Here is a 25,895-nt window from a genome sequence, read left to right as displayed (position 1 = left end):
GTGTGTGTGTGTGTGTGTGTGTGTGTGTGTGTGTGTGTGTGTGTGTGTGTGTGTGTGTGTGTGTGTGTGTGTGTGTGTGTGTGTGTGTGTGTGTGTGTGTGTGGTTGCCTGTATAGCGTGATAACTACTGATTTGATATCCAAGGGCATGCATTGCGTGTCTTCTGCGGCGCTGTGTAAGCATTTGTAAATAGCAAACTGTCAGAATATATTTAGTCAAATGTGTAAACGATGACTCAAAGGAGGAGATGTTTCCCATTAAAAAGAGACACTTACACAACAAAGACGTAAATTATAGTTTATATTCTAAGATTGATACTCAGATGTTTGAAATCACATCATTTGTTTTGGATGAGTGTTAATTCTCTGATTTGAAAGCCTTTAGATCCGGTTGAAGGCTGCTTATTTGATGTTCCTGCTTTGTCTCGGCTTTCGTGACACCGTTGTTATGTTGTTGCTTCAGTTTCTGATTGTTAAACATCTACACACTTCTCTTTTTGCTTCTTGACCGCATGTGTTTGACAGATTTTGTAGGATTTCTGCTTGCCAAGTCCACCTCTTCAACCTCAAATATGGCATGAAATGGTGGACAGATGTTTTTAAGGGAAGCCGTGTGTGAGGGCGTGTCTTTGTTTGCATCGTCACTGAGGTTTTGAACTTTTGACCTTCTGCTGTTCACTTCCTCTAAATGTGTTGATGTAGGATCCCGACTAACGCCGATATATTGGTTTGGGGATGTTGAACCAACAACTCTAATAAAACATCAAGCAGTCAATATTCCCTGATATGAAGGAGGTGAGGATGTGATTTTTACTCCAGAGCCTCTGGGGTGACTTTCTATAAGACCTGCCTTGACCTTTTCTCAACACACGCGTGAACCATCTGAAGTTTATTTAGTCCGAGTTTCAGTTACCTACAGTGATTATCTAAATCATGGAGTCAGAATGTAACAAACATTAATGTTACGGAAAGTATTGTCAAGTTTAGCGCTGTACTTATTTATATTTTCTACATAAACAATTGATGAAATCATTATCCGTTTAGTGCGCTTAAGTCCTCCCTTTTTGATCAAGCTTATAGTTAGGGCTGATTAGATTCAGCCCCTAGTTTAGCTGCTATAGGCTTAGACTGTCGGGGGACATCTTACTTCTTTCTTCTGTCTGTCTGTACCTGTGTACTCTCATGTTCCGAATAACCCAGCTTCCCCGACATTTCTTTTTGGTGTCTATCTACGCCGGGATACTGATTCGTGGCTGATCCTGAGTCCTGAGTCCTGAGTCCTGAGTCCTGAGTCCTGAGTCCTGAGTCCTGATTCCTGAGTCCCGAGTCCTGATTCCTTAGTCCTGAGTCCTGGACTTCGAGTCGTGGCTGAACCTGTCTCTGTGGTCCTGCCTGACTCTCATCATACTGCTTCCCTGATGGCTCCCACAGGATTGTTGACATCCTCGTGGATTCATCTTCTTATTATAGACACATTCATTTCCAAACATTTGGTCTACCTATGTTGTAAAATGTATTACCTCTTCGATTTACACACGGCATCTATTGCACGTCTGTCTGTCCTGGGAGAGGGATCCCTCCTCTGATGCTCTCCCTGAGGTTTCTCCCATGTTCCCCTTTAATCTGTGTTTTCTCTCTGGAAGTTTTTCCTTGTACGATGTGAGGGTCTAAGGACAGAGGGTGTCGTATTGTCATACTGATATTCTGTACACACTGTGAAGTCCACTGAGACAAATGTAACATTTGTGATATTGGGCTACTGTATATGAATAAACATTGATTGATTGACTATGTGATCTACAGTACAGAGTGTTCTAGCGTCTTTCAGCTGACATGTTGTGGGTTTTATAGATACACTTTGACACTGTTTCCAGCCACAGCAGCAAGCCATTTTCAGCAAATAAGCTCTGAACAATCCACAGTAAGGACAGTACCACCGAATGACATACAGATAGGAACTAGCTGGTCAACAACATAGAGCATATAGCACCTAGCCAGATATTTCCCTCTGGAGTTTGTAGAGACCATGACTGAGCCAAAAGGAGATTTGTATCGGTAGGATTGCCAGAAACACAAATAAAAAAGAGACTTTAGACTTATGCTGAAAAGGTTAAATAACCGTTTGCTCTCGACTGAGTAATCCACGGCAACTTTATATGATGATGTATACATATAATATCTAATTATAGATTGAAAAACAGATCGAAAGTTTATTTGTTGGTAAGAATGTAACTTTAAGAGCTATTGGCAGTTAAGATAATTAGTGAAGCCCTATTGATTTAATAATAATTGATTTAAGTAATTTATAAAATGTCTCAGGCAGTTCTATAAATGTGTGTGTTGTGTGAAAGTGAATTTTTGTTTGTGCCTTCTCTCAGCACTGAGAACCGAATTCACCCAGCCACCTCATCTGTCACCAAACGTCTCTCTGATTCATTCATCTCTTCACAAACCACTGAACATCTCCAGCGACACAACTAGACCCGTCACACGCTCACACCTCAATCTCTGCCCCCATGAGAGCCGTCATGAAACCAGCATCTGCCCCCATTACTCTGCATTATCAGGAGGAGATAGGGGCCAAAGTGGGCTGCATTTTTGGGGGGCCTCATCTACAGATGAAACAGGAGGGTTATTTATTCCTATCACGGCTATTACTGTCGGTATGTTATTTGTGTGTGTGTGTGTGTGTGTGTGTGTGTGTGTGTGTGTGTGTGTGTGTGTGTGTGTGTGTGTGTGTGTGTGTGTGTGTGTGTGTGTGTGTGTGTGTGTGTGTGTGTGTGTGTGTGTGTGTCATCACTGGCTTTAACATTGACATGGCCAGAGACTGTTTCATACTGTTTAAAGTTGTCGTAATAATCCAAAGTATAAGTGGAACAATCTTTTCCTTTCTCTATTTAAATCAAATCTTTTTTTTGATAGTCTTCAATATTAAAAGACCGTTTAAATGTGCAGAAAAGTGCTTCAAAGGAAACATACCTATAACTGTTCAGCCCTCAGCCTTCAGCAGCACACACAAAATGTAAATACCCTTCCGCTGCATTATGGTGTCTGCAGACGTCTTTATATTTCAAAGCCACACCAGATGAAACCAAAATAGCCCCTGGTGTATGTTGTGTTTAGAGATCTGTGTGACCTTGTGGTCAGACTGCTGCCACTTGCCTCATCGGGGATGAACAGAGCGAGCTGCTCTGTCTGGAGCTGCTGCGAGGAGACGCCATTCTGTCCGAGGCCATCTTACTTCAGCTCAGCACCTGAAACACAAACCTCAAGGTCACATGACATGAATATGCTCTTTTGTCAACTATTTTTGCATCACATATGACTTTTAAGCAAAAGATGTCAAATGTGTGTTCCATTGTTTGATTCAACCCACAGAGAGAATATAAGATGGACACTGCATCCTCCTGGCGTTGTTGCACTGCAGCGTTATCCACTACAACATCTCCTTATTGATCCGCCTCTAAGCCTTCTATTCTTGTCTTGTCTTTTTTTCCTCCAAGTAATTTAATTATCAATAAACCTCACTGTTTTAAATAGCTGCAAGCTGCTGGTGTGCCAGTGGAATAATATTTCTTATCTTCTAATTTATTGGCTTGCTGCCAGCCAGCGACTCTCTTCCCTACTTTGAGCCTGAGCAAAGTGCCCGCAACTTTATTCTGCCGTTTTATTGATGTATCCCATTTAGATTAGTCAATTTTCAATCGGGAGAAGCCGCAGACGCCCTCCCGCCTGAAACACACTCTAATCCTTTTAGTTAATGATATCCTGCAGTGGTGTGGTTACAAATGTCATGTTTACTGTGGAGTATAATTAGCAGGTAGTTACAAAGTGAGACGGTCTCTCTCTCACGCACACGAGCACACACATGGTTTCAGCTGTAGTGCTCTGGCTTTTTATTAAATGTGTTATGGGATCGATAAACAGGAATACTCCCAATAAAGAAATTGAGAGGGGTGTGTGATGCTCGTGGGATGTCACTGCTTTGATGCCATGTTTACCTGCCTTGAAAGTGCCTCAGTGTTTTCAGCTTAAATGCCACGAACAACTGATCCGTTCTGTAGAGTTTGGAGAAGGAGAGCTTCAGGTGCATGAGAGGAGTCACGGTTTTGTGTTTCACTGTTTGCTTCAATTGCTCCGAAACCCCCCGGGTTACGTAAGAACAAGGGACCACTGATAATAGATTACAGAGAAATACATCATGTTTAGGGGCTGAGTGACTGAATCAGTGACTGTGATTACCAGCTGGATGAATAGGTTACAAGATAGTAAAGATATCAGATGCAAAAGAGGGAGCAAGAAACAGAACGATGCAGAGAGGAGAGAAAGGGGGAGAGGAGGGGTCTTTTAACTGCAGTCTTGGCATGGCTCCTCCAGGGCCATTTTTGGAGAAAGCATCGCAGCGAATCCAAAATTATACCAATACTGTGCCAGGAGCACGAAAGTCTGGCACTGAGCACCCCGTCTTTGGGGGAAAACACCCATCTACTTTAAGGCAGTTTGAATATTGCACCACAGAATGGCCGCTGATATAATTGCACCGTTAGTTTATTACAATAGAGGTGGAGATGAATTATATTGGCCCTATAATTGAGCACGGGGTCATCGCCAACGAGACACAGATCCAGCAAATTCCATTACATGTCCCTGCGGCTCTTTATAGCGCTCCTCTGTGGATTACCATACAAATGGAGATGAGTTGTCCAATCAAGCAATTCAGTCCTGAGCACTTAGAGTGTGTCACTAAGTGCCGTGTTAAGGACCATTGCGCTGAAAGTGATCCCCGTCGCTCCGCAGTGAGTGGCCACCGACTGCTAAACGGGGCATGGGGGAGGAGAGCCAAAGGTTTTTAGCAAAATGTCAGAAGTTTACAGCAGGTTGTCGGTGGTCCCAAGATGTGTACAGCTGAACAAGGCTCTTTTTTATGCTGCAATCATTTAAAGGTCACCTATTGTGCAAAATACACTTCTTCATATCTCTTCTACATCAACATGTGTCCCCTCTGTGGAAAGAGACTCTGAAAGCTTCAGGAACAAAGATTCTCTCTCTTTTTGTCCTGATCCATTTATATAAAAACCTGTCTGAAAATGAGCTGATCAGATTTTGGCCACTTTATGATGTCATAACGATGTTTTCGCTTGTGTTACCATTAGCCAATCACCAACCAAGGTACCCCCCCCGCTTATCACCTGAATCTCCTCTTAGAGCACCATTGAGTTCTTTGTAACCAAATATCTCTCAGAGGGGCGTGGGGAGTGGCTCCTTATTTTCATCTAAATCAGGGGTGTCAAACTCAAGGACCGGGGGCCAAATCCGGCCTGTGATTTCATTTCATGTGGCCCCACAAGAGCTTGCAAAGAATATAATATGTTTATTATACGGTTAGATGCCGCTTTACAGAAGCACATTGCCCATAAACTACATGTCCCACAATGCATCTCAAATTAGACATTTTTCTCGGAATTTGACTTTTTTTTTCAAAATGTCACTTATTTATTTTTTTGTTTTTCCAGAATTTGGCTTTTCTTTTTAAATCATTTTGTGACATGTGCACTGTAGACACTTGCAATTGTTTGCCCTAGACTTCTGCTTTCAGACGTAGTTATTACCCTATCCCATAATAATCCAATGCAGAGGCAATAATGTCATATAATACATTATTTTATATATATTAAATATTTATATATTTATTCTTATATAGTCTTATATATAAAACTGTCCCTTTGAGTGCAACCATGATGCTAATGTGGCCCGAGTTGAAATTGAGTTTGACACCCTGCTCTCAAGTAACAGACAGAGAATCAGCACTTTTGAAACAGGGCTGAAACAGAGGGGATTATGGGATGCTGCGATGATCTGTTTGGTATTTCGACTTCAGAGACATGTTTTTATAGGGAGCCTGTGGCTCAGTGGATAGTGTGCTGGACTTCGAATCAGGGGATAGCAAGTTTGAGTCCCACTGCAGTTAGCATGTCGTTGTGTCCCTGGGCAAGACACTTCACCCCAAGTTGCTCCTGTGGGGATTGTCCATAGTACTGAATGTATGCAAGTCGCTTTGGATAAAAGCGTCTAACAAATGACATGTAATATAATATAATATATCTGAGACCTATAATATATTGATGAAAAACAGTATTATACGGGACCTTTAAGAGCCAACATTGTACCTTCCATTCATTTTAAAGCAATACTGTGTTTCCTGCAGTTTAAACATCCCCAAGCACAGGAAGGCTTGCAAGTGTTACAGAAATATGAGTTTCCTAAGCAGATGGTCTGCTTTGACGGGATCCTGGCTAATTTTCGTGCTGGGCTGGACATTTATTTTTATGTCTGGGCTGAAACCCGAGCGGCCCTCTGGGTTTCCCCGCTCTGTTGCCGTGAAGAACGTGTCGGTTGTAGGTAGGCCAAACAAAGGACACCTCTGTCTCGGCACTGCGGTCAAGCCAGCCGTCTTTCACTTTTGCGTGGTCAAACCAGCCGCCCCTGTATTTTGAGTGCGCGATTAGTTACAGGTTTACGGTAATGCATTAAAACAGCCCTGGGAAGCTGTTGTAATTGACTGAAGTGACTTTCGAATACATTTTCGAATACATAAGTACATACATACATAAGTAGTTTATGAAACTGCCAGTTTTGTACTTAGTACTTCTTAGACTACTTGCAAACATAATATGAAGTACTTTTACTGTGTACTTTTCAGTAATTTGAGTTTCAAAGTCCCCCCCAGAGAACAAGAATGAGCATTTTTGTCTAACTTTGGTGTGGGATAAAAAGCATTTCTTCCATAAGTAGTTTATGAAACTGCCAGTTTTGTACTTAGTACTTCTTAGAGTACTTGCAAACAAAATATGAAGTACTTTTACTGTGTACTTTTCAGTAATTTGAGTTTCAAAGCCCCCCCCAGAGAACAAGAATGAGCATTTTTGTCTAGCTTTGGTGTGGGATAAAAAGCATTTCTTCCATAAGTAGTTTATAAAACTGCCAGTTTTGTACTTAGTACTTCTTAGACTACTTGCAAACATAATATGAAGTACTTTTACTGTGTACTTTTTCAGTAATTTGAGTTTCAAAGTCCCCCCCAGAGAACAAGATTGAGCATTTTTGTCTAACTTTGGTGTGGGATAAAAATAATTTCTTCCATAAGTAGTTTATAAAACTGCCAGTTTTGTACTTAGTACTTCTTAGACTACTTGCAAACATAATATGAAGTACTTTTACTGTGTACTTTTCAGTAATTTGAGTTTCAAAGTCCCCCCCAGAGAACAAGAATGAGCATTTTTGTCTAACTTTGGTGTGGGATAAAAAGCATTTCTTCCATAAGTAGTTTATGAAACTGCCAGTTTTGTACTTAGTACTTCTTAGAGTACTTGCAAACATAATATGAAGTACTTTTACTGTGTACTTTTTCAGTCATTTGAGTTTCAAAGCCCCCCCCAGAGAACAAGAATGAGCATTTTTGTCTAACTTTGGTGTGGGATAAAAAGCATTTCTTCCATAAGTAGTTTATGAAACTGCCAGTTTTGTACTTAGTACTTCTTAGACTACTTCCACAAATAATTTGAAGTACTTTTACTGTGTACTTTTCAGTAATTTGAGTTTCAAAGCCCCCCCCCAGAGAACAAGAATGAGCATTTTCGTCTAACTTTGGTGTGGGATAAAAAGCATTTCTTCCATAAGTAGTTTATGAAACTGCCAGTTTTGTACTTAGTACTTCTTAGAGTACTTGCAAACATAATATGAAGTACTTTTACTGTGTACTTTTCAGTAATTTGAGTTTCAAAGTCCCCCCCAGAGAACAAGAATGAGCATTTTTGTCTAACTTTGGTGTGGGATAAAAAGCATTTCTTCCATAAGTAGTTTATGAAACTGCCAGTTTTGTACTTAGTACTTCTTAGACTACTTGCACAAATAATTTGAAGTACTTTTACTGTGTACTTTTCAGTAATTTGAGTTTCAAAGTCCCCCCCAGAGAACAAGAATGAGCATTTTTGTCTAACTTTGGTGTGGGATAAAAAGCATTTCTTCCATAAGTAGTTTATGAAACTGCCAGTTTTGTACTTAGTACTTCTTAGAGTACTTGCAAACATAATATGAAGTACTTTTACTGTGTACTTTTTCAGTAATTTGAGTTTCAAAGCCCCCCCCAGAGAACAAGAATGAGCATTTATGTCTAACTTTGGTGTGGGATAAAAAGCATTTCTTCCATAAGTAGTTTATAAAACTGCCAGTTTTGTACTTAGTACTTCTTAGACTACTTGCAAACATAATATGAAGTACTTTTACTGTGTACTTTTTCAGTAATTTGAGTTTCAAAGCCCCCCCCAGAGAACAAGAATGAGCATTTTTGTCTAACTTTGGTGTGGGATAAAAAGCATTTCTTCCATAAGTAGTTTATGAAACTGCCAGTTTTGTACTTAGTACTTCTTAGACTACTTCCACAAATAATTTGAAGTACTTTTACTGTGTACTTTTCAGTAATTTGAGTTTCAAAGTCCCCCCCAGAGAACAAGAATGAGCATTTTCGTCTAACTTTGGTGTGGGATAAAAAGCATTTCTTCCATAAGTAGTTTATGAAACTGCCAGTTTTGTACTTAGTACTTCTTAGACTACTTTCAAACATAATATGAAGTACTTTTACTGTGTACTTTTCAGTAATTTGAGTTTCAAAGTCCCCCCCAGAGAACAAGAATGAGCATTTTTGTCTAACTTTGGTGTGGGATAAAAAGCATTTCTTCCATAAGTAGTTTATGAAACTGCCAGTTTTGTACTTAGTACTTCTTAGAGTACTTGCAAACATAATATGAAGTACTTTTACTGTGTACTTTTTCAGTCATTTGAGTTTCAAAGCCCCCCCCAGAGAACAAGAATGAGCATTTTTGTCTAACTTTGGTGTGGGATAAAAAGCATTTCTTCCATAAGTAGTTTATGAAACTGCCAGTTTTGTACTTAGTACTTCTTAGACTACTTCCACAAATAATTTGAAGTACTTTTACTGTGTACTTTTCAGTAATTTGAGTTTCAAAGCCCCCCCCCAGAGAACAAGAATGAGCATTTTCGTCTAACTTTGGTGTGGGATAAAAAGCATTTCTTCCATAAGTAGTTTATGAAACTGCCAGTTTTGTACTTAGTACTTCTTAGACTACTTGCAAACATAATATGAAGTACTTTTACTGTGTACTTTTCAGTAATTTGAGTTTCAAAGTCCCCCCCAGAGAACAAGAATGAGCATTTTTGTCTAACTTTGGTGTGGGATAAAAAGCATTTCTTCCATAAGTAGTTTATGAAACTGCCAGTTTTGTACTTAGTACTTCTTAGACTACTTGCACAAATAATTTGAAGTACTTTTACTGTGTACTTTTCAGTAATTTGAGTTTCAAAGTCCCCCCCAGAGAACAAGAATGAGCATTTTTGTCTAACTTTGGTGTGGGATAAAAAGCATTTCTTCCATAAGTAGTTTATGAAACTGCCAGTTTTGTACTTAGTACTTCTTAGAGTACTTGCAAACATAATATGAAGTACTTTTACTGTGTACTTTTTCAGTAATTTGAGTTTCAAAGCCCCCCCCAGAGAACAAGAATGAGCATTTATGTCTAACTTTGGTGTGGGATAAAAAGCATTTCTTCCATAAGTAGTTTATAAAACTGCCAGTTTTGTACTTAGTACTTCTTAGACTACTTGCAAACATAATATGAAGTACTTTTACTGTGTACTTTTTCAGTAATTTGAGTTTCAAAGCCCCCCCCAGAGAACAAGAATGAGCATTTTTGTCTAACTTTGGTGTGGGATAAAAAGCATTTCTTCCATAAGTAGTTTATGAAACTGCCAGTTTTGTACTTAGTACTTCTTAGACTACTTCCACAAATAATTTGAAGTACTTTTACTGTGTACTTTTCAGTAATTTGAGTTTCAAAGTCCCCCCCAGAGAACAAGAATGAGCATTTTCGTCTAACTTTGGTGTGGGATAAAAAGCATTTCTTCCATAAGTAGTTTATGAAACTGCCAGTTTTGTACTTAGTACTTCTTAGACTACTTTCAAACATAATATGAAGTACTTTTACTGTGTACTTTTCAGTAATTTGAGTTTCAAAGTCCCCCCCAGAGAACAAGAATGAGCATTTTTGTCTAACTTTGGTGTGGGATAAAAAGCATTTCTTCCATAAGTAGTTTATGAAACTGCCAGTTTTGTACTTAGTACTTCTTAGACTACTTGCACAAATAATTTGAAGTACTTTTACTGTGTACTTTTCAGTAATTTGAGTTTCAAAGTCCCCCCCAGAGAACAAGAATGAGCATTTTTGTCTAACTTTGGTGTGGGATAAAAAGCATTTCTTCCATAAGTAGTTTATGAAACTGCCAGTTTTGTACTTAGTACTTCTTAGAGTACTTGCAAACATAATATGAAGTACTTTTACTGTGTACTTTTTCAGTAATTTGAGTTTCAAAGTCCCCCCCAGAGAACAAGATTGAGCATTTTCGTCTAACTTTGGTGTGGGATAAAAAGCATTTCTTCCATAAGTAGTTTATGAAACTGCCAGTTTTTTACTTAGTACTTCTTAGACTACTTGCACAAATAATTTGAAGTACTTTTACTGTGTACTTTTCAGTAATTTGAGTTTCAAAGTCCCCCCCAGAGAACAAGAATGAGCATTTTTGTCTAACTTTGGTGTGGGATAAAAAGCATTTCTTCCATAAGTAGTTTATGAAACTGCCAGTTTTGTACTTAGTACTTCTTAGACTACTTGCACAAATAATTTGAAGTACTTTTACTGTGTACTTTTCAGTAACTTTGGGTTTTCTATTTTGTAATTTAATATACAAATTGAAACACCATGATTTATTTTTAATAAAATAAGGCATCATATTCCTAGGAAAACTTAAAAAAAAGTATTTTTATTGCTGTTATAGATCAACTTTAATGATTATCAAGCCGTGATCGCCTTTGTAAATATTGAAAGAACACACTGGAAGTTGCTGGTTAGTGATTGTTTTCATTCAGAAATCCCTTTCATTTAAATATGTATATATGTTTGATGCTGTTTTGAAATAACATCACTTTTTTTTTTAGTACTTATTTCCCGCCATAACATCAGTATTTTTGGTGGATCCAGCGGCAAATTCCAAAGAGAAAGCAGACTCGGAAAATGCTGCGAAAAGAGTACGGTAAGTCAGCAAATTAGATATAAAGTGATCTTAGAATTATATTTAGTGCTTTGTGTTTAAGTAAACATGTACAAGTATGTTAACAGAAGTTCCCAAACCCACACCACTGAAGCATTTATTTTGTGCTTGGTGGTCTCAGCTGTTTTTTAAATGATATTTCCTTATCCCGCCCTTAGTATCTGTGTACACAATTGTAAATGAAGTAGCTCAGTAAGCAAGGTAACCTACAATATTTTCCAGTGTCCATACTGTTCGGATGGAGTGTTTTTATTTTACACAATATTTAAAGATTTTTATTCTACATGTGTCTGTTGGGAGTTACATTAGAGACTATTCCACAATGTGTTTTACAAAGGGAATACTTCAAGATGAGGAGGACCTGCTATGGCAAGGAGGACTGGGGGACTGTCAAATGGAGAGGAGCAACCATGCACCATCCAGTTCAACGTGATGGCAGTAGCTGTGGGGTCATTGTTACCATGGTAACGTAGTTTTTTACTTTAACTACTATATGTAATATTTATGCTTCTGCTACATATTCTTATATTTATTTCAGTGTCTTGATTATTATACAAGTTTAAAGTATAAAATAGTCAATGATGTTAAAAAATAAGTCATTAGTTTCTGAATTATCAATTTTCAGTTTATTTTTTAGGGGAATTGTGTAAAACTGATGAGAGGGCTGGTTGTTGACACAGCCCATGTAGTTTGTCATGTACATTCTTCAAGTTGTGTTAATTACCTCATTACAACTATTAGTTATTAATAGTTTGATCATTTTTATTGAAATATCAATTCAATTTTGGAATTTTACTGGCAAAAAAAATGTAGCGCAGATGACAAGTGTGATTCTGTGTGTTGGTGTGTAGATGGCAAGAGCAGTGATGGAGGCCTTTCCTGCATTACCAGTTATGTCCTTTGGGACATCCAAAAAGGAGATGGCTTGTGAGAGGAGAAAGTTTGCACTTTCAATACTCAATGGTTCAGGTTTGTAAGTCATTTGTCCTGCTTTACGTTATGGTTCTTAGTTAGTTGTTATGGAAATGATGAACTTCTATTAATCCAATGCAATCAAACAAATCTACAATAACTACAGCCTGTAAAATTGCCTTTGAGTCCACACACTACTGCATTTATAGCCGACAGCATCATTGATTTTAAGCACAGGGCCCAAACCAAATATTCCATACATATCTCAGTTGAACCCATAACTTATATTTCTCTCACACACACTCCATTGAGACATTAACAGTTGAAGAATAACTTTTTTTCCTGCTGCAATAAGGAATGTAAATACTGACACTTAAACTGTCACGGTTTGTGTCAGGAGAGCAGGGAAGAGGAAACGAATACCGATTGTACCAGGCATCCAGGAACAGTTTATAGGTGGTTTATTGAAAAAAAACAGAAGCTTACAGGCAGAGCGGCAGGAGGCATGGGTGAAATATGGAACACAAAACAGGGCTTAGAGTGAAACAGTGACAAATATAAATTGCTGCATTTTTAAATTTGTTGCATACAGGTCATTGCCTAGTAATGTTTAGAATATTACGGATTGTTTATGTATGTCTGCTTATATGTTGTTCTGTTCACACTGTGTACATAGTCTTCTTTTTAAAACATCCATCCTTAAAAACATATTAAACCTGTGTTGATGATCCCATTCATGATCCATTTAGAGTTCATAAGCTATAATTTACAGCTGAACAGCTGCATAGAATTTGACTGCACTTCTGCTGCCAATAAACTGTTAACTGTATACATATACAGTATGTCTAAATAACATATTTTCTTTCCTGCAGTGTTTAACATGGAGAACAACTGTGCAATGTGCTCTGCCTCAAAGCCCCCAGGATCTGGGCCTCCCACTACAGATTGGGTGAGTGTTTGTCGTAGTGTAGTTATAATAGTGCTTCATCATATTCTAATCAAATTCAATTTATGATATTAGATGTATTTACAAAACTGTTGAGTCACTGGGTCTATCCAGATCAGGCGGTCCAGCGAAAACGCCGCAGGGCCATGCTTCGATTTCTACTTTTCAGCGCATGCTGAATAATTTTTTTACGGCAACCTCGTGCATCGCCCCAGCTGCAGCCCACACACATTAACTCTATTCAAAATGACTGGAACCAATATAAATTGATTTACTAAAAAAACAGTCAAGACAACTTCTCTCAGATAAATGGTAATGCATATACATTGTTTACACATATAATGAACAGAGAGAATATAAAATGTGATGAGCAGTGGAATTGGGATACTGACAATTCTAATCATGTCTAATAGCAACATATTCAATTAAAGTGTAACTTCACCCCAGGTTTGAGCCTAAGTCCACCCACATGATGACAATAGCCTCAATGCAGCGTTGACAAATATGACAAAGCTACAATAGCTTGGAAAATAGCAATATGGGGCACTGAATTAACGCACCCCGCGGTTCCTCCACCTCACTCTACGCCGCTGGGAGACTGACGGTACATGTCCACCAGATCAGGCCTGGAAACCAAGTTATACCTTGAGGCAACACTCCTAATGGAAAACGGACCACTTGGAAAGACGTTTGTTGTGTTATCTGCTGTTGTCCTCTTTCACACACCAACATCCTGTAAGTCACTATCAAAATATGGGAAGCAGGGAGAAGCAGGTCATATGCAATACATAACTGACCAATTAAGAATACCAAAAGGTAACTACATTATAGTGATGCAACATGGGGTTTTCCCAGAACTATAAATCTTCTAGCTATAACTACCTCAAAAACATTTGTATTTGAAAAACTGAAAATGGAGACATAATATAGTTATTTTCAGATATGAAACTGGTGTTTGAGGCGAGTATGCTACAGAATATAGCTACATGTAATAAAGTTGACATGAATCTAATTTTGCCCAAATTATTCTCTATTGCACTTCATTACTTCATCATTTCCGATGACAAGATGTATCAGATTTGATGGTCACTCATTTCATTTTACAGATACAGTGTGACACCTGTGAAAGATGGTTCCATGAGCAGTGCCTGGGGATGAATCAGGACCAACTCCAAGAAGCCAGGGCAAGCAATTGGAATTGCTTTCTCTGCAACTAGGGCAGAAGAATAAAGAAAAAGGGGGAAAAATCTGTTTGCCTGTTTTTTTCATACATACACAATCACTGAATGACAGTGTTTCAGTTGATAAGCTTTCATTTTCATTTTCATTTTCATATTATGTTTGCAAGTAGTCTAAGAAGTACTAAGTACAAAACTGGCAGTTTCATAAACTACTTATGGAAGAAATGCTTTTTATCCCACACCAAAGTTAGACAAAAATGCTCATTCTTGTTCTCTGGGGGGGACTTTGAAACTCAAATTACTGAAAAAGTACACAGTAAAAGTACTTCATATTATGTTTGCAAGTAGTCTAAGAAGTACTAAGTACAAAACTGGCAGTTTTATAAACTACTTATGGAAGAAATTATTTTTATCCCACACCAAAGTTAGACAAAAATGCTCATTCTTGTTCTCTGGGGGGGACTTTGAAACTCAAATTACTGAAAAGTACACAGTAAAAGTACTTCATATTATGTTTGCAAGTAGTCTAAGAAGTACTAAGTACAAAACTGGCAGTTTTATAAACTACTTATGGAAGAAATTATTTTTATCCCACACCAAAGTTAGACGAAAATGCTCAATCTTGTTCTCTGGGGGGGACTTTGAAACTCAAATTACTGAAAAAGTACACAGTAAAAGTACTTCATATTATGTTTGCAAGTAGTCTAAGAAGTACTAAGTACAAAACTGGCAGTTTTATAAACTACTTATGGAAGAAATGCTTTTTATCCCACACCAAAGTTAGACAAAAATGCTCATTCTTGTTCTCTGGGGGGGGCTTTGAAACTCAAATTACTGAAAAGTACACAGTAAAAGTACTTCATATTATGTTTGCAAGTACTCTAAGAAGTACTAAGTACAAAACTGGCAGTTTCATAAACTACTTATGGAAGAAATGCTTTTTATCCCACACCAAAGTTAGACAAAAATGCTCATTCTTGTTCTCTGGGGGGGACTTTGAAACTAAAATTACTGAAAAGTACACAGTAAAAGTACTTCATATTATGTTTGCAAGTAGTCTAAGAAGTACTAAGTACAAAACTGGCAGTTTTATAAACTACTTATGGAAGAAATTATTTTTATCCCACACCAAAGTTAGACAAAAATGCTCATTCTTGTTCTCTGGGGGGGACTTTGAAACTCAAATTACTGAAAAGTACACAGTAAAAGTACTTCATATTATGTTTGCAAGTAGTCTAAGAAGTACTAAGTACAAAACTGGCAGTTTTATAAACTACTTATGGAAGAAATTATTTTTATCCCACACCAAAGTTAGACGAAAATGCTCAATCTTGTTCTCTGGGGGGGACTTTGAAACTCAAATTACTGAAAAAGTACACAATAAAAGTACTTCATATTATGTTTGCAAGTAGTCTAAGAAGTACTAAGTACAAAACTGGCAGTTTTATAAACTACTTATGGAAGAAATGCTTTTTATCCCACACCAAAGTTAGACAAAAATGCTCATTCTTGTTCTCTGGGGGGGGCTTTGAAACTCAAATTACTGAAAAGTACACAGTAAAAGTACTTCATATTATGTTTGCAAGTACTCTAAGAAGTACTAAGTACAAAACTGGCAGTTTCATAAACTACTTATGGAAGAAATGCTTTTTATCCCACACCAAAGTTAGACAAAAATGCTCATTCTTGTTCTCTGGGGGGGACTTTGAAACTCAAATTACTGAAAAGTACACAGTAAAAGTACTTCAAATTATTTGTGCAAGTAGTCTAAGAAGTACTAAGTACAAAACTGGCAGTTTCATAAACTACTTATGGAAGAAATGCTTTTTATCCCACACCAAAGTTAGACAAAAATGCTCATTCTTGTTCTCTGGGGGGGACTTTGAAACTCAAATTACTGAAAAGTACACAGTAAAAGTACTTCATATTATGTTTGCAAGTAGTCTAAGAAGTACTAAGTACAAAACTGGCAGTTTCATAAACTACTTATGGAAGAAATGCTTTTTATCCCACACCAAAGTTAGACAAAAATGCTCATTCTTGTTCTCTGGGGGGGACTTTGAAACTCAAATTACTGAAAAGTACACAGTAAAAGTACTTCAAATTATTTGTGCAAGTAGTCTAAGAAGTACTAAGTACAAAACTGGCAGTTTCATAAACTACTTATGGAAGAAATGCTTTTTATCCCACACCAAAGTTAGACAAAAATGCTCATTCTTGTTCTCTGGGGGGGGGCTTTGAAACTCAAATTACTGAAAAAGTACACAGTAAAAGTACTTCATATTATGTTTGCAAGTACTCTAAGAAGTACTAAGTACAAAACTGGCAGTTTCATAAACTACTTATGGAAGAAATGCTTTTTATCCCACACCAAAGTTAGACAAAAATGCTCATTCTTGTTCTCTGGGGGGGACTTTGAAACTCAAATTACTGAAAAGTACACAGTAAAAGTACTTCATATTATGTTTGCAAGTACTCTAAGAAGTACTAAGTACAAAACTGGCAGTTTCATAAACTACTTATGTATGTATGTACTTATGTATTCGAAAATGTATTCGAAAGTCACTTCAGTCAATTACAACAGCTTCCCAGGGTTGTTTTAATGCATTACCGTAAACCTGTAACTAATCGCGCACTCAAAATACAGGGGCGGCTGGTTTGACCACGCAAAAGTGAAAGACGGCTGGCTTGACCGCAGTGTCTCGGCCTCATGTCAAATGCCGGGTAAAATAACAAGCACTTCGTAATATATGTGTGCGTGTGTGTGTTTGTGTGTGTGTGTGTGTGTGTGTGTGTGTGTGTGTGTGTGTGTGTGTGTGTGTGTGTGTGTGTGTGTGTGTGTGTGTGTGTGTGTGTGTGTGTGTGTGTGTGTGTGTGTGTGTGTGTGTGTGTGTGTGTGTGTGTAAGGGAAATCGCTACGATGTGCACTGCAGATTTACTGCCGCACTTGTATTCATTCTTTGCATGTGTGTGTGGAGAGGGATTTAAATGTTAAATGTGCTTGTGTGCATGTTTCTGTCACTTGCAGTTTTCCAGCCATGTTTCATGTAATGTCTGCTAGTCACGCCAACTCCTGCATTTAATATAAGAGTCGTTTAGCGGTCTGGCTGTATGGAAGTCAAGACAAAACAAAGGAAGAGCAGCTACATATAGCGAAGGGCCTGAATAGCGAAGCAGTGTTTAAATGATTATGCCATAAAAAACTGAAGACTAACCAGGGACACTCAGCCTCTGTTATAAAAGTAAGAACAACTCAAAATCCAGCACTACAACATCACCTTTCTAAACAGTGGGTATGGTTAACCCTATTTATCTAAACAGGGGACAAGACTGTTAAAAACTATATAAAATCATTATTTAAGTTTTATGTTGTAGCTGTGTGCGATAAACACCGTTTTCAATTGTTACTCCATTGTACACTAATAGTATAAAAACCACACACTCTTGCTTCTTCCAAAAGAGGAGCAGATAGTATAGGACGAGAGAAAAAAAGACAATCACGTAAAATCTGAACACTGCCTTGGTGAAAAAAACCTAGTGTTCTTTTGGTTTATGTAATGCTAATTTACCTCCTTTTAAAGCTAGCACTGAAACGACTTCAGGACTTCAGCTCTCATTCTCCTAAATCAGATGTTAATTGTTAAAGAGCTGTCAACCAATATTGTTCTTTTCTAATGTTAGACAACTTGTAATAATACTTGCCAACCCTCCCGATTTTCGCGGGAGACTCCCGATTTCAATGCCCTCTCCTGGTTTCCTCCCGGGGTCATATTTCTCCCGCATTTCTCCCGATTTCTGACAAAATCTGATTTAATCAGGACTGTTTCCACTCGGACTTTAATACAGCCACACCATTGTGTGGTTTCCATGACAGCGCGTCTCTTTAGTAGAGCGCGCAACCGAAAGTCTGAGAGGGTGAGGCAGATTGTCACAGAAAAATGAACAAGAATCGACAACTACTCTACTCTCTGCTCACTCCTTTCCTGTAAAATACAGTTCCAGCCCACATATATGCTCCATTTACAACTACAATAAGCATGTGATGTGAATGTTAATCTAATACAGCTCCGGCGACCCCCCCCCCCCCCCCCCCCCCCCGGTTTTGAAATGCTCCCGCTTTCTGGGGTCTCAAGGTTGGCAAGTATGTTGTAGGCCTAATAGACAATTAAAACAGATAAAAAAAGGTGGTTGGTTTTGAAAGAGTCGCTGCACCACTAACTGTATTCTCCGTTTGAATCCCTGAATGCTTTTTCTTTCGCAGGCCTCATTCTTAACTAACATATAAAAAGAAGCATGTGCTGGATAATGTAGCACCAAGTTTTCATTGTCCACTGACCTCATTGTTTGTGCTCTCCATAACTGCAGAATCACTGGTTAAAAATACATTTTCCAGTCCTTTTTTATAATAGTCTGTGGTGAAGCCGAATGACTTTCACAGATTCTGAGTAAAACCACAAAATGAATACAAAATCGTGTCTGCAGAAAACAAAATACCATACCCCTGTGGCTTAGCTTCAGTGTTGTGCCAGAAGCAATGCATTTCTGTTTGACAAAAACATAAGAAATCGAACTCTGAGGAAATTAGAAGAAACAAGCAAAGCCACTCACCACTTTGAGAGGCCAAAACCAGCTTGAATCAATGTGATGGAGTTCAGGACGGAGTCAGACAGGCTGTGTACTCCGAGTTTAATATCCTTGTTGTTTCAGGAGTGCCTCATTGTTTAACCGATTCCTTATGGTTTGGCTTTATTTCAAAACTGTTAGCGATTAATTACAAAAATGCTTTTTCTCCTAATGCTCTCCCTACAGACTAAAGAAGTTTTCTCCGGCTTTTTCCCTTTAAATACGGTGGACTAGATCTAAGACATTACGGGGCCTCGCTGCTCTTGTCCTATCATTGAGCTTGAGACCGGTTCACAAGAGGAGAAGGTGGTCACGGTTTCACCACAGAGCTGTCATGTAGGGAGGAAAGCGGAGTACGATGGGTGCTGCATGGGTGGTAGGGTGGGAACAAGCTGGGATTGCCGAGCTATGGACCCGACATTCCCATCCCACACACAGGCTCAAAGTGGGCCCTTGTACTTGCAAAGAGACCCACACAGGGCAGCAGATAATGCCTGATGTTAACTGCTACTGTCTGAACGTTTGGTGAGTCAGCTCGTTTCTCCACTTGTACAACACTGAAGATACTTTAACAGCATCTTACTTACAACCTAGAGATATTTCATGGTTACAATACACCGTATATCCCGTGGTAAGATTTCTAGCCTCAGTGAGAAACGACCTATGAGCAGGCAGTTTTAGTGCAGTGCCCAACCCGTTCAGCTGTAATCATACATCATACACTGCAAGAGATTTATCCCAAACTAATAAACTAGAATTACTGTTTGAAGACTTTTTAATTGTTACTTAAATAGTTAAGTATAATCTGTTCGAGCGATGATGTAGAGGTGACAAAGACATGGGTTGTGGCACAAGGTATAAAACGGCAGCTTTGCAGATATGCTAGACTCAAACAGCTGAATATATATATGACAAAAACAGTATGCCTACCTAGTGCCTATATGATCACTTCTGATGTGAAGAATGTAAGAATTACTGTTTTAAAAAGCCAATAATAACATAAATTGGAAGAACAATAGTTAAACATCTGTGGGTGGCATTTGATAGTCTATAGCAGGGGTCAGCAACCTTTTTGATATGAAGTGCCATTTAAAAAAAAAAAATTATCAGCGTGCTGACGTTTGCAAACTGTAAACGGGGGTGGGGGGGGAGGCTTGTGAACTGTCTGTGATTCTCCAGAACACACAGATGGCATATTATTTTCGATTACAGAGCAGATCGCCACTGGGCTTTCAACTAAAAACACAGCCACCACGCAAGAACTGCGGCATGAGTACAGCTCCTTATGGGTACTACTGCAATTTGCCTCCGCGGCGTTCTGGTGCGCTCCGGCAGCACTGCACCCTTGATCGTTTCACCATGGAGGAAAGCAGCAGAAAGTCGACTGGAGTTAAAGAGAGCGGGGCCCAAAGTTATCCTTCTGCGCTGCGTTGCGTGCATGGCTTCCTTCTACAGGTAACAGGGAGACGCGCACTGGCGGCGGTCTCGTTCAGGATCGGAAAATACAATTGAAATGTTTTGCACACTTATTCCACTTATTCCTAGTGTGCCACTGGTTACGGTACCCCACGCGTGCCTAGGGTTGCCGACCCCTGGTCTATAGTCTTTTGTACCTTATGCTAACGTATCTTAAGCAAATGGTGAGCCAATGTAACTTAAGCTAACATCACTTAAGCTAATGGTTAGTTAATGTAACTTAAAGAGCAACTTCCAGGTTAAAGACACCTGTGAATAAATGTGTGTTTCGACACAGAAGACACAGAAGAAGTTCAACATGAATATTCGAATGCATATGACGGACCACAACCTTATAATTATGAGCCTGCTAGGCGTCCAAGAGACCAGGAGCAGCCAAGGATTAGAAGAAATAACGGCCATCGGAGAGAAATTGAGCTGTGGTGTGAGGAGAACCAGTGGAGAACTGGGCAGCTATCTTGGTGAGTGACCGGCGTTAGCTACAGAATGTTAGCTAACGTCACATCACAACATTGTGAAGTTAGCTATCATATATCAGGCTATAACTAACGTAGCATTGATAATATAGTAACGTTACTGGCAGGACTGTTGATACTGATCCATTACAGAAACTAATGCGCAAGTATCAGCCGTATCTCGCGTTACCTAATGCAACTCCACACTACGGTGCTGTGTACCGGAGGGGAGACGCGAGATACGGCTGATACTTGACGATCTGGCGGAGAAAGGTTGTGGAGCCTCCGTTGATATGCCGTTGTAAATGGCTTGATGGAAAGCAGGTGTGTAATCGGGGAGGCTGATCAGCTGATTGCAGCAGGTGAGTGGAGGTTGAGCCGGGAGCCAGGAGTGACAGCCACCACGCACACACAAACAACATAGACAGGGGGAAACAAACAAACACAAAGGAGACGGCTGGAGCAGTACAGCCACCACAACGTTACCTAATGGAACTCCACACTACGTCTTACGGTGCCGTGTACCGGAGGGGAGAGAGAGAGAGCAGCGAAGGGGGGGAGAGAGAAGTAATACGGTTTCCTGATAAAGCTGTGGAGAGTATGTGCTGCAGGGAGGTGGATGCACAACGCACCCAGGAACGAACGCTAGCTCCGGTCCTTTTCCCGTGAGGGAAACTGTGGACTCGATGTCCTGACAGGCTGGTATACAATACTGCACCATGATTACAAATGGTGAAATACAATGTAAAACTACCGAGAAATACCAGCTCCTTAAAACACAACCGCTCTACTCAACGCAACTACTAACTATACCCGCGGTCAGAGAGCGGAGATGTTTCCCCTTTGTGATGTAATATGACGCGTTTGACGTATGACCTTAAAGAAAATCCGTTTTTAAGAGCAGAGCTCAAAATGGCTCCTTTCCCTCTGAATTCCTGCCCTTATGTCTCGTAAAGCATATAAAATCCTACATTCACTTTTTTAATTGTAATTTTCAAGCAAGTTTAAGCATAAATGTAGAAAAACAACCTGCAAGATGCTCTTTAAGCTAATGTAAAATAAACTAGCTGCACATAAGCCAACGTGCACTGAGTTGACAGGAGTTTACAAGCCATGTGAATTAAGTTAAAAACCCTAAAATACCAACTAATCCGTCAATATGTCTCTTCTATATTAAGCCAGACATTAACAAACTCTCCAGACACAACAGCTCTCTTACCCATTATCTCAGTGAGTCTAAATGCAGTGTGCATTCCACAGATAACACTGACATGGCCCACTTATTATATGTTTTGCCAAGCTGACACTAAAAACATGTGTTGGAGTTATATCTGTATAATCTCAATATTTCCCATAGTTTGTCAACTTGCAACATGATCTGTGTTTGATATCCATTATGCAGCAAATACCCTCCATTAAGTTTGGCTTGTTCTTTTACATTTAAGCTTTATTTGTCAACTGAGATTGACTGTTTTCTTAAATGTTTACACTGTTGCTGAGTTTGAAGAACTGCATCAAGACACAAGAGGATTTGATCCTTTGTATCTTCCTTAATCAACCTGCTACTTGAGTTTCCTTATAGCTATACCAGTATAGGATTCCTTAAAGTTACGTGACTCTTACCAATTAAGGTTTTACTCTTCTTATCCAGCATCTCACAAATCCATTCACACATTCTGAGACTTGTTACGTAAACTGCTGAGGTATGCAGAGGCATGCAGCCCCTTCTCAACACTCCTCGGGTAACTGGGGTCAGTGCCTCACAGTTACCCACACAACTTTTCCCAGGGATCTGAATGACCTTCTGAGGAAACTTTTTGGCAACAAGCCAAGCCTCGAGGCTACCATCAGTCCATTCAGTGCTGGTGTATTTGTAGAATATTCACATTGAAAACCAAGAAGGACTTCAAGACAGAAGCAGATAATCAGACTTAAGTACACCTACACAAGAGTTTAGTTCGATGTAAATAAAAAAGCTGAATGCTTCCCAAAGTAATAACAATTACTATGGTAAGTTTGACAACCTGTCATTTAGATTTCCTGGCAGAAACACTATTACCATGTCCAAATAAGTTCCTCAAACTACTACAACTTTATAATTCACTTCAATGTTAGCCATTCAATAAAATATGGCATATTTGTACATTTTCTGCTGTGTTTATGCCATTATTGGATATTCAGAGCTGCAGTAGATGTGACGATGTAAGCCATACTATTATGAAAGTATCAGTGTTTCAACACAAGGAGATGGATTAGAAGAAAGTGATTCGAATCAATTGAGGCTGAAATTAATTAGAAGTGACTACAACTGCGTTTCTCTACAGAAGATGAAACAATTAACTTTTAAAATGTCCTTTTAAAACCTTCAAAATGTTGGTGTTTGAATAAGACTACGTATCAAGTTATGATTAGAACATTTGTATTTGCCCTTGAACGTTAAAACTCATACAATATGTTTTATGTTGAATTATAATGACTTATCCACAGTTCAATAACATGCAATCTAATGTAGACTACTATGCGTGATATTTTTCTGTATTTGTCCCTGTTGTAGTTCCTACGTCGAAAACCTGTAATTGACTAGTTTTTTTTTTTAATCCCACTTCAAAGTGACCTAAAAGAAATGTATTGCACAACCTTTGAGGGTTCCCTAAGCCTACATCTATCTACCGGTGATCTGTCAAAGTATAACATGCTTCAGATTTTAACTTAATCTTTTCTGACTCTGAAGTCAAACATAATTGGACACACCACTGACAGCTCCATCCAGCCTCCTCTATTCACCAAGCTTTCTTTGCATGTGAGGACGTATGTAAAACAAAAACCAGAACATTACACTTACAGCAGGTATTAAGTTCAATTTAGTTTTTAAGAAACACAAAACCAAATTTTCCCACAGTAACAGTATAACGATGTGGCTAATGATAGGAAAACAATGTCAAAATCTCTACATGTCTGAGGGTGACAGTGATGGCTTCAGGAGCGTCACAGGTTTTAATGTGACACGTCGTGATGTCAGGAATAAATGTGTGGGAGGATGCAGAGAAAGCACCGCTGTTTTCATATATTTTTAATGCAAGAAGTGGCTGTAGACCTGTGGTGTTTTCGAGGGGGGTTTATAGGGAATGTGGAATTCAGGAAATGTATGGAGATGGATTCTGGAATAACAATGCAACAAATACTCCCATTAACGGCTCTCCAAATACACTAGATGAGTTTTAGAGAAATATTTTCTTTAACAAATATTTCTTTAACACAAACAATTCAAATGGTCGGGAGGAGAGCACTGCTTTAGGAGCTGATTGGTATTTACATGGAGCCTTGCTTTGTTAAACCTCAGCTCAAAAATGGGTTATAAATACACAAATGTTTGCTTGAAAAGGCCCGCCCATGGGGACTCTTATTCACCAATTTACACCCATACAAACCATCAGCATCGAGCCACCATGCGTCAGGGATTACAGTGGATAATTAAAACCCACAGGAAATATAGTTCAGCTCAAGTAAATAGCCTTTCAGTAGATGCAGGAATAAGATAGTGTACATGGTATATTGACAAGTGGTCGATTTTTACTGGATGGGTTGAAACTTTAACAGTGCATCATTACAGGATAGAGTTAGAGGATATAATATGTTTCCGGATGGCACTAGGCTGAAAAGGTTCTACCACTGATTGATTAGTGAGATAAAAGTGTTAGAAAGTTAACACTGTTGGAAATCAAGGGTTGAGGTGATGAGGAAGTATTAAAATGTCACCCTAATGGATAATTAAAGTCTAGAATTTACAAGGATAGAGTTGGTTATTGTTCTGCAGGATGGACTTCTTGATATTTAAATTGATCCCCAGCAGCGTACCTGACAGCACAACCTCAGTTAGGATCCATTGTACTTATCCCACTCATTCACCCAACCACTGATACCCAGGATGTACACCAGATAAGTGTGCTCAGATGGAAGGCTGACAGGCAGGTAGGCTATTCAGTTATTTTAGCCGGGCCGGCTCAGATGATTGGTCGTGCTTTTTACAGCGCTACGGTTTCCACAGATGACATTTTTTTATAGATTTTTTGTCAAAGCACTTCAGATATTCATTGCTATCAGGATGTGAAGAGCATTCCATGGAATATAACAAAAAGTTTATCTTGAGCCGGTTTCTCAAACGTACCTATACCCCACCTTTAATGTAGAAGAAGGAACATCTAACTTTTTGCAAAAAACACTTGTACCTTTATTTTTTTATCTTACTAATGCAATAATATTACAAGAGATCCACAAAAAAAGTGCATTCCCAGCATTATAAAAATACACACTAGTCTTAAACCCAACATGATAACAATAGCGTACAATGATTTTTCTTACACCTCTGGAGCTATTCTCAGCAGTGGATACAGTACAAGCACTCCATGAAAAGTTTACTAGAAATAAGAGCTGTTTTGGTTTGCCTAGCATGCCATAATTGCCCTGCTGTCTCACCAGTTTGATAGATGAAAAAGCTCTTCCCTAACACGCTCCTGACAGGACTAATAAGAAGATTCCCTTGTAAGGCCAAAAAACCCAAAACCATGCAATCTATTCGGGGCTGGGAGCATTCTTTCCTTTGGCATAATGATATGAGAGTTGAATGCTGTGCCCTCATGGGGTTTCTAGGCAACCTCTATGTGGATGAGATCAGACGGGGTCAAGTTGCAGACCCACATACACACAGACCTGTAACTCCAACCATGGATACAATCAGCCACCCTGTTGAATGTCATGCTAATAAAAGTGGACAGATCGCTAGAACTGATACCTCCTCATTCCTCACACACCAAAGCAGCCCCAGACACATATTTTCCCCTAACAATATGAAATTCAGCTGCATAAACAACTATATTGTCTCACCACAAGTCTGCTAAAGTGAACACACAGTCTTGGTGCTTCACAGTCAGCTATAAAAGTCCCCGTAATTCTCATTTTCTTTTAAAACACAGATGAAGATCCGGAGCACCATACCTCTTGAGAGCTCAAATAGTCCTAACGTCACGCCAAGAGAAATATCCAAATGCATCTTAAGCTTCCCAGTTCCATCGACAGTTAGTGGAATAAATAACAAGGGGAAATCAGGCGGTCATGAGACAACATCCAG

At 39.0% G+C, this 25,895-nt stretch overlaps 2 protein-coding genes across 2 annotated transcripts in view; one reads left to right on the top strand and one right to left on the bottom strand.

The window, feature by feature from the left end:
• LOC307027528 (protein inscuteable homolog) overlaps positions 1 to 19,004 on the bottom strand; it is a gene marked incomplete at its 3' end in the record, with an annotated part of 44,659 nt that extends 25,655 nt beyond the window's left edge. Inside the window, exons 1-2 of the mRNA XM_079695797.1 lie at positions 18,825 to 19,004; positions 3,162 to 3,253 (exon numbers count right to left, since the gene is read on the bottom strand). Coding sequence (XP_079551923.1) covers positions 3,162 to 3,235 — 74 coding nt within the window. The remainder of the gene's footprint in view (positions 1 to 3,161; positions 3,254 to 18,824) is intronic.
• LOC307027530 (uncharacterized protein) lies at positions 10,770 to 14,284 on the top strand. The gene is made up of 6 exons (XM_079695798.1): positions 10,770 to 10,973; positions 11,065 to 11,159; positions 11,515 to 11,641; positions 12,029 to 12,146; positions 12,962 to 13,038; positions 14,142 to 14,284. The coding sequence occupies exons 3-6, from the start codon at positions 11,528 to 11,530 to the stop codon at positions 14,250 to 14,252; spliced, it is 420 nt and encodes a 139-aa protein (XP_079551924.1). The 5' UTR covers positions 10,770 to 10,973; positions 11,065 to 11,159; positions 11,515 to 11,527; the 3' UTR covers positions 14,253 to 14,284.
• Positions 19,005 to 25,895: the final 6,891 nt, after the last annotated feature.

The sequence above is a fragment of the Notothenia rossii genome (genome assembly GCF_949606895.1).
Source record: "Notothenia rossii genome assembly, contig: scaffold_226, whole genome shotgun sequence".
NCBI lineage: Eukaryota > Metazoa > Chordata > Actinopteri > Perciformes > Nototheniidae > Notothenia > Notothenia rossii.
This window is presented reverse-complemented; position numbering and strand designations above follow the sequence as displayed.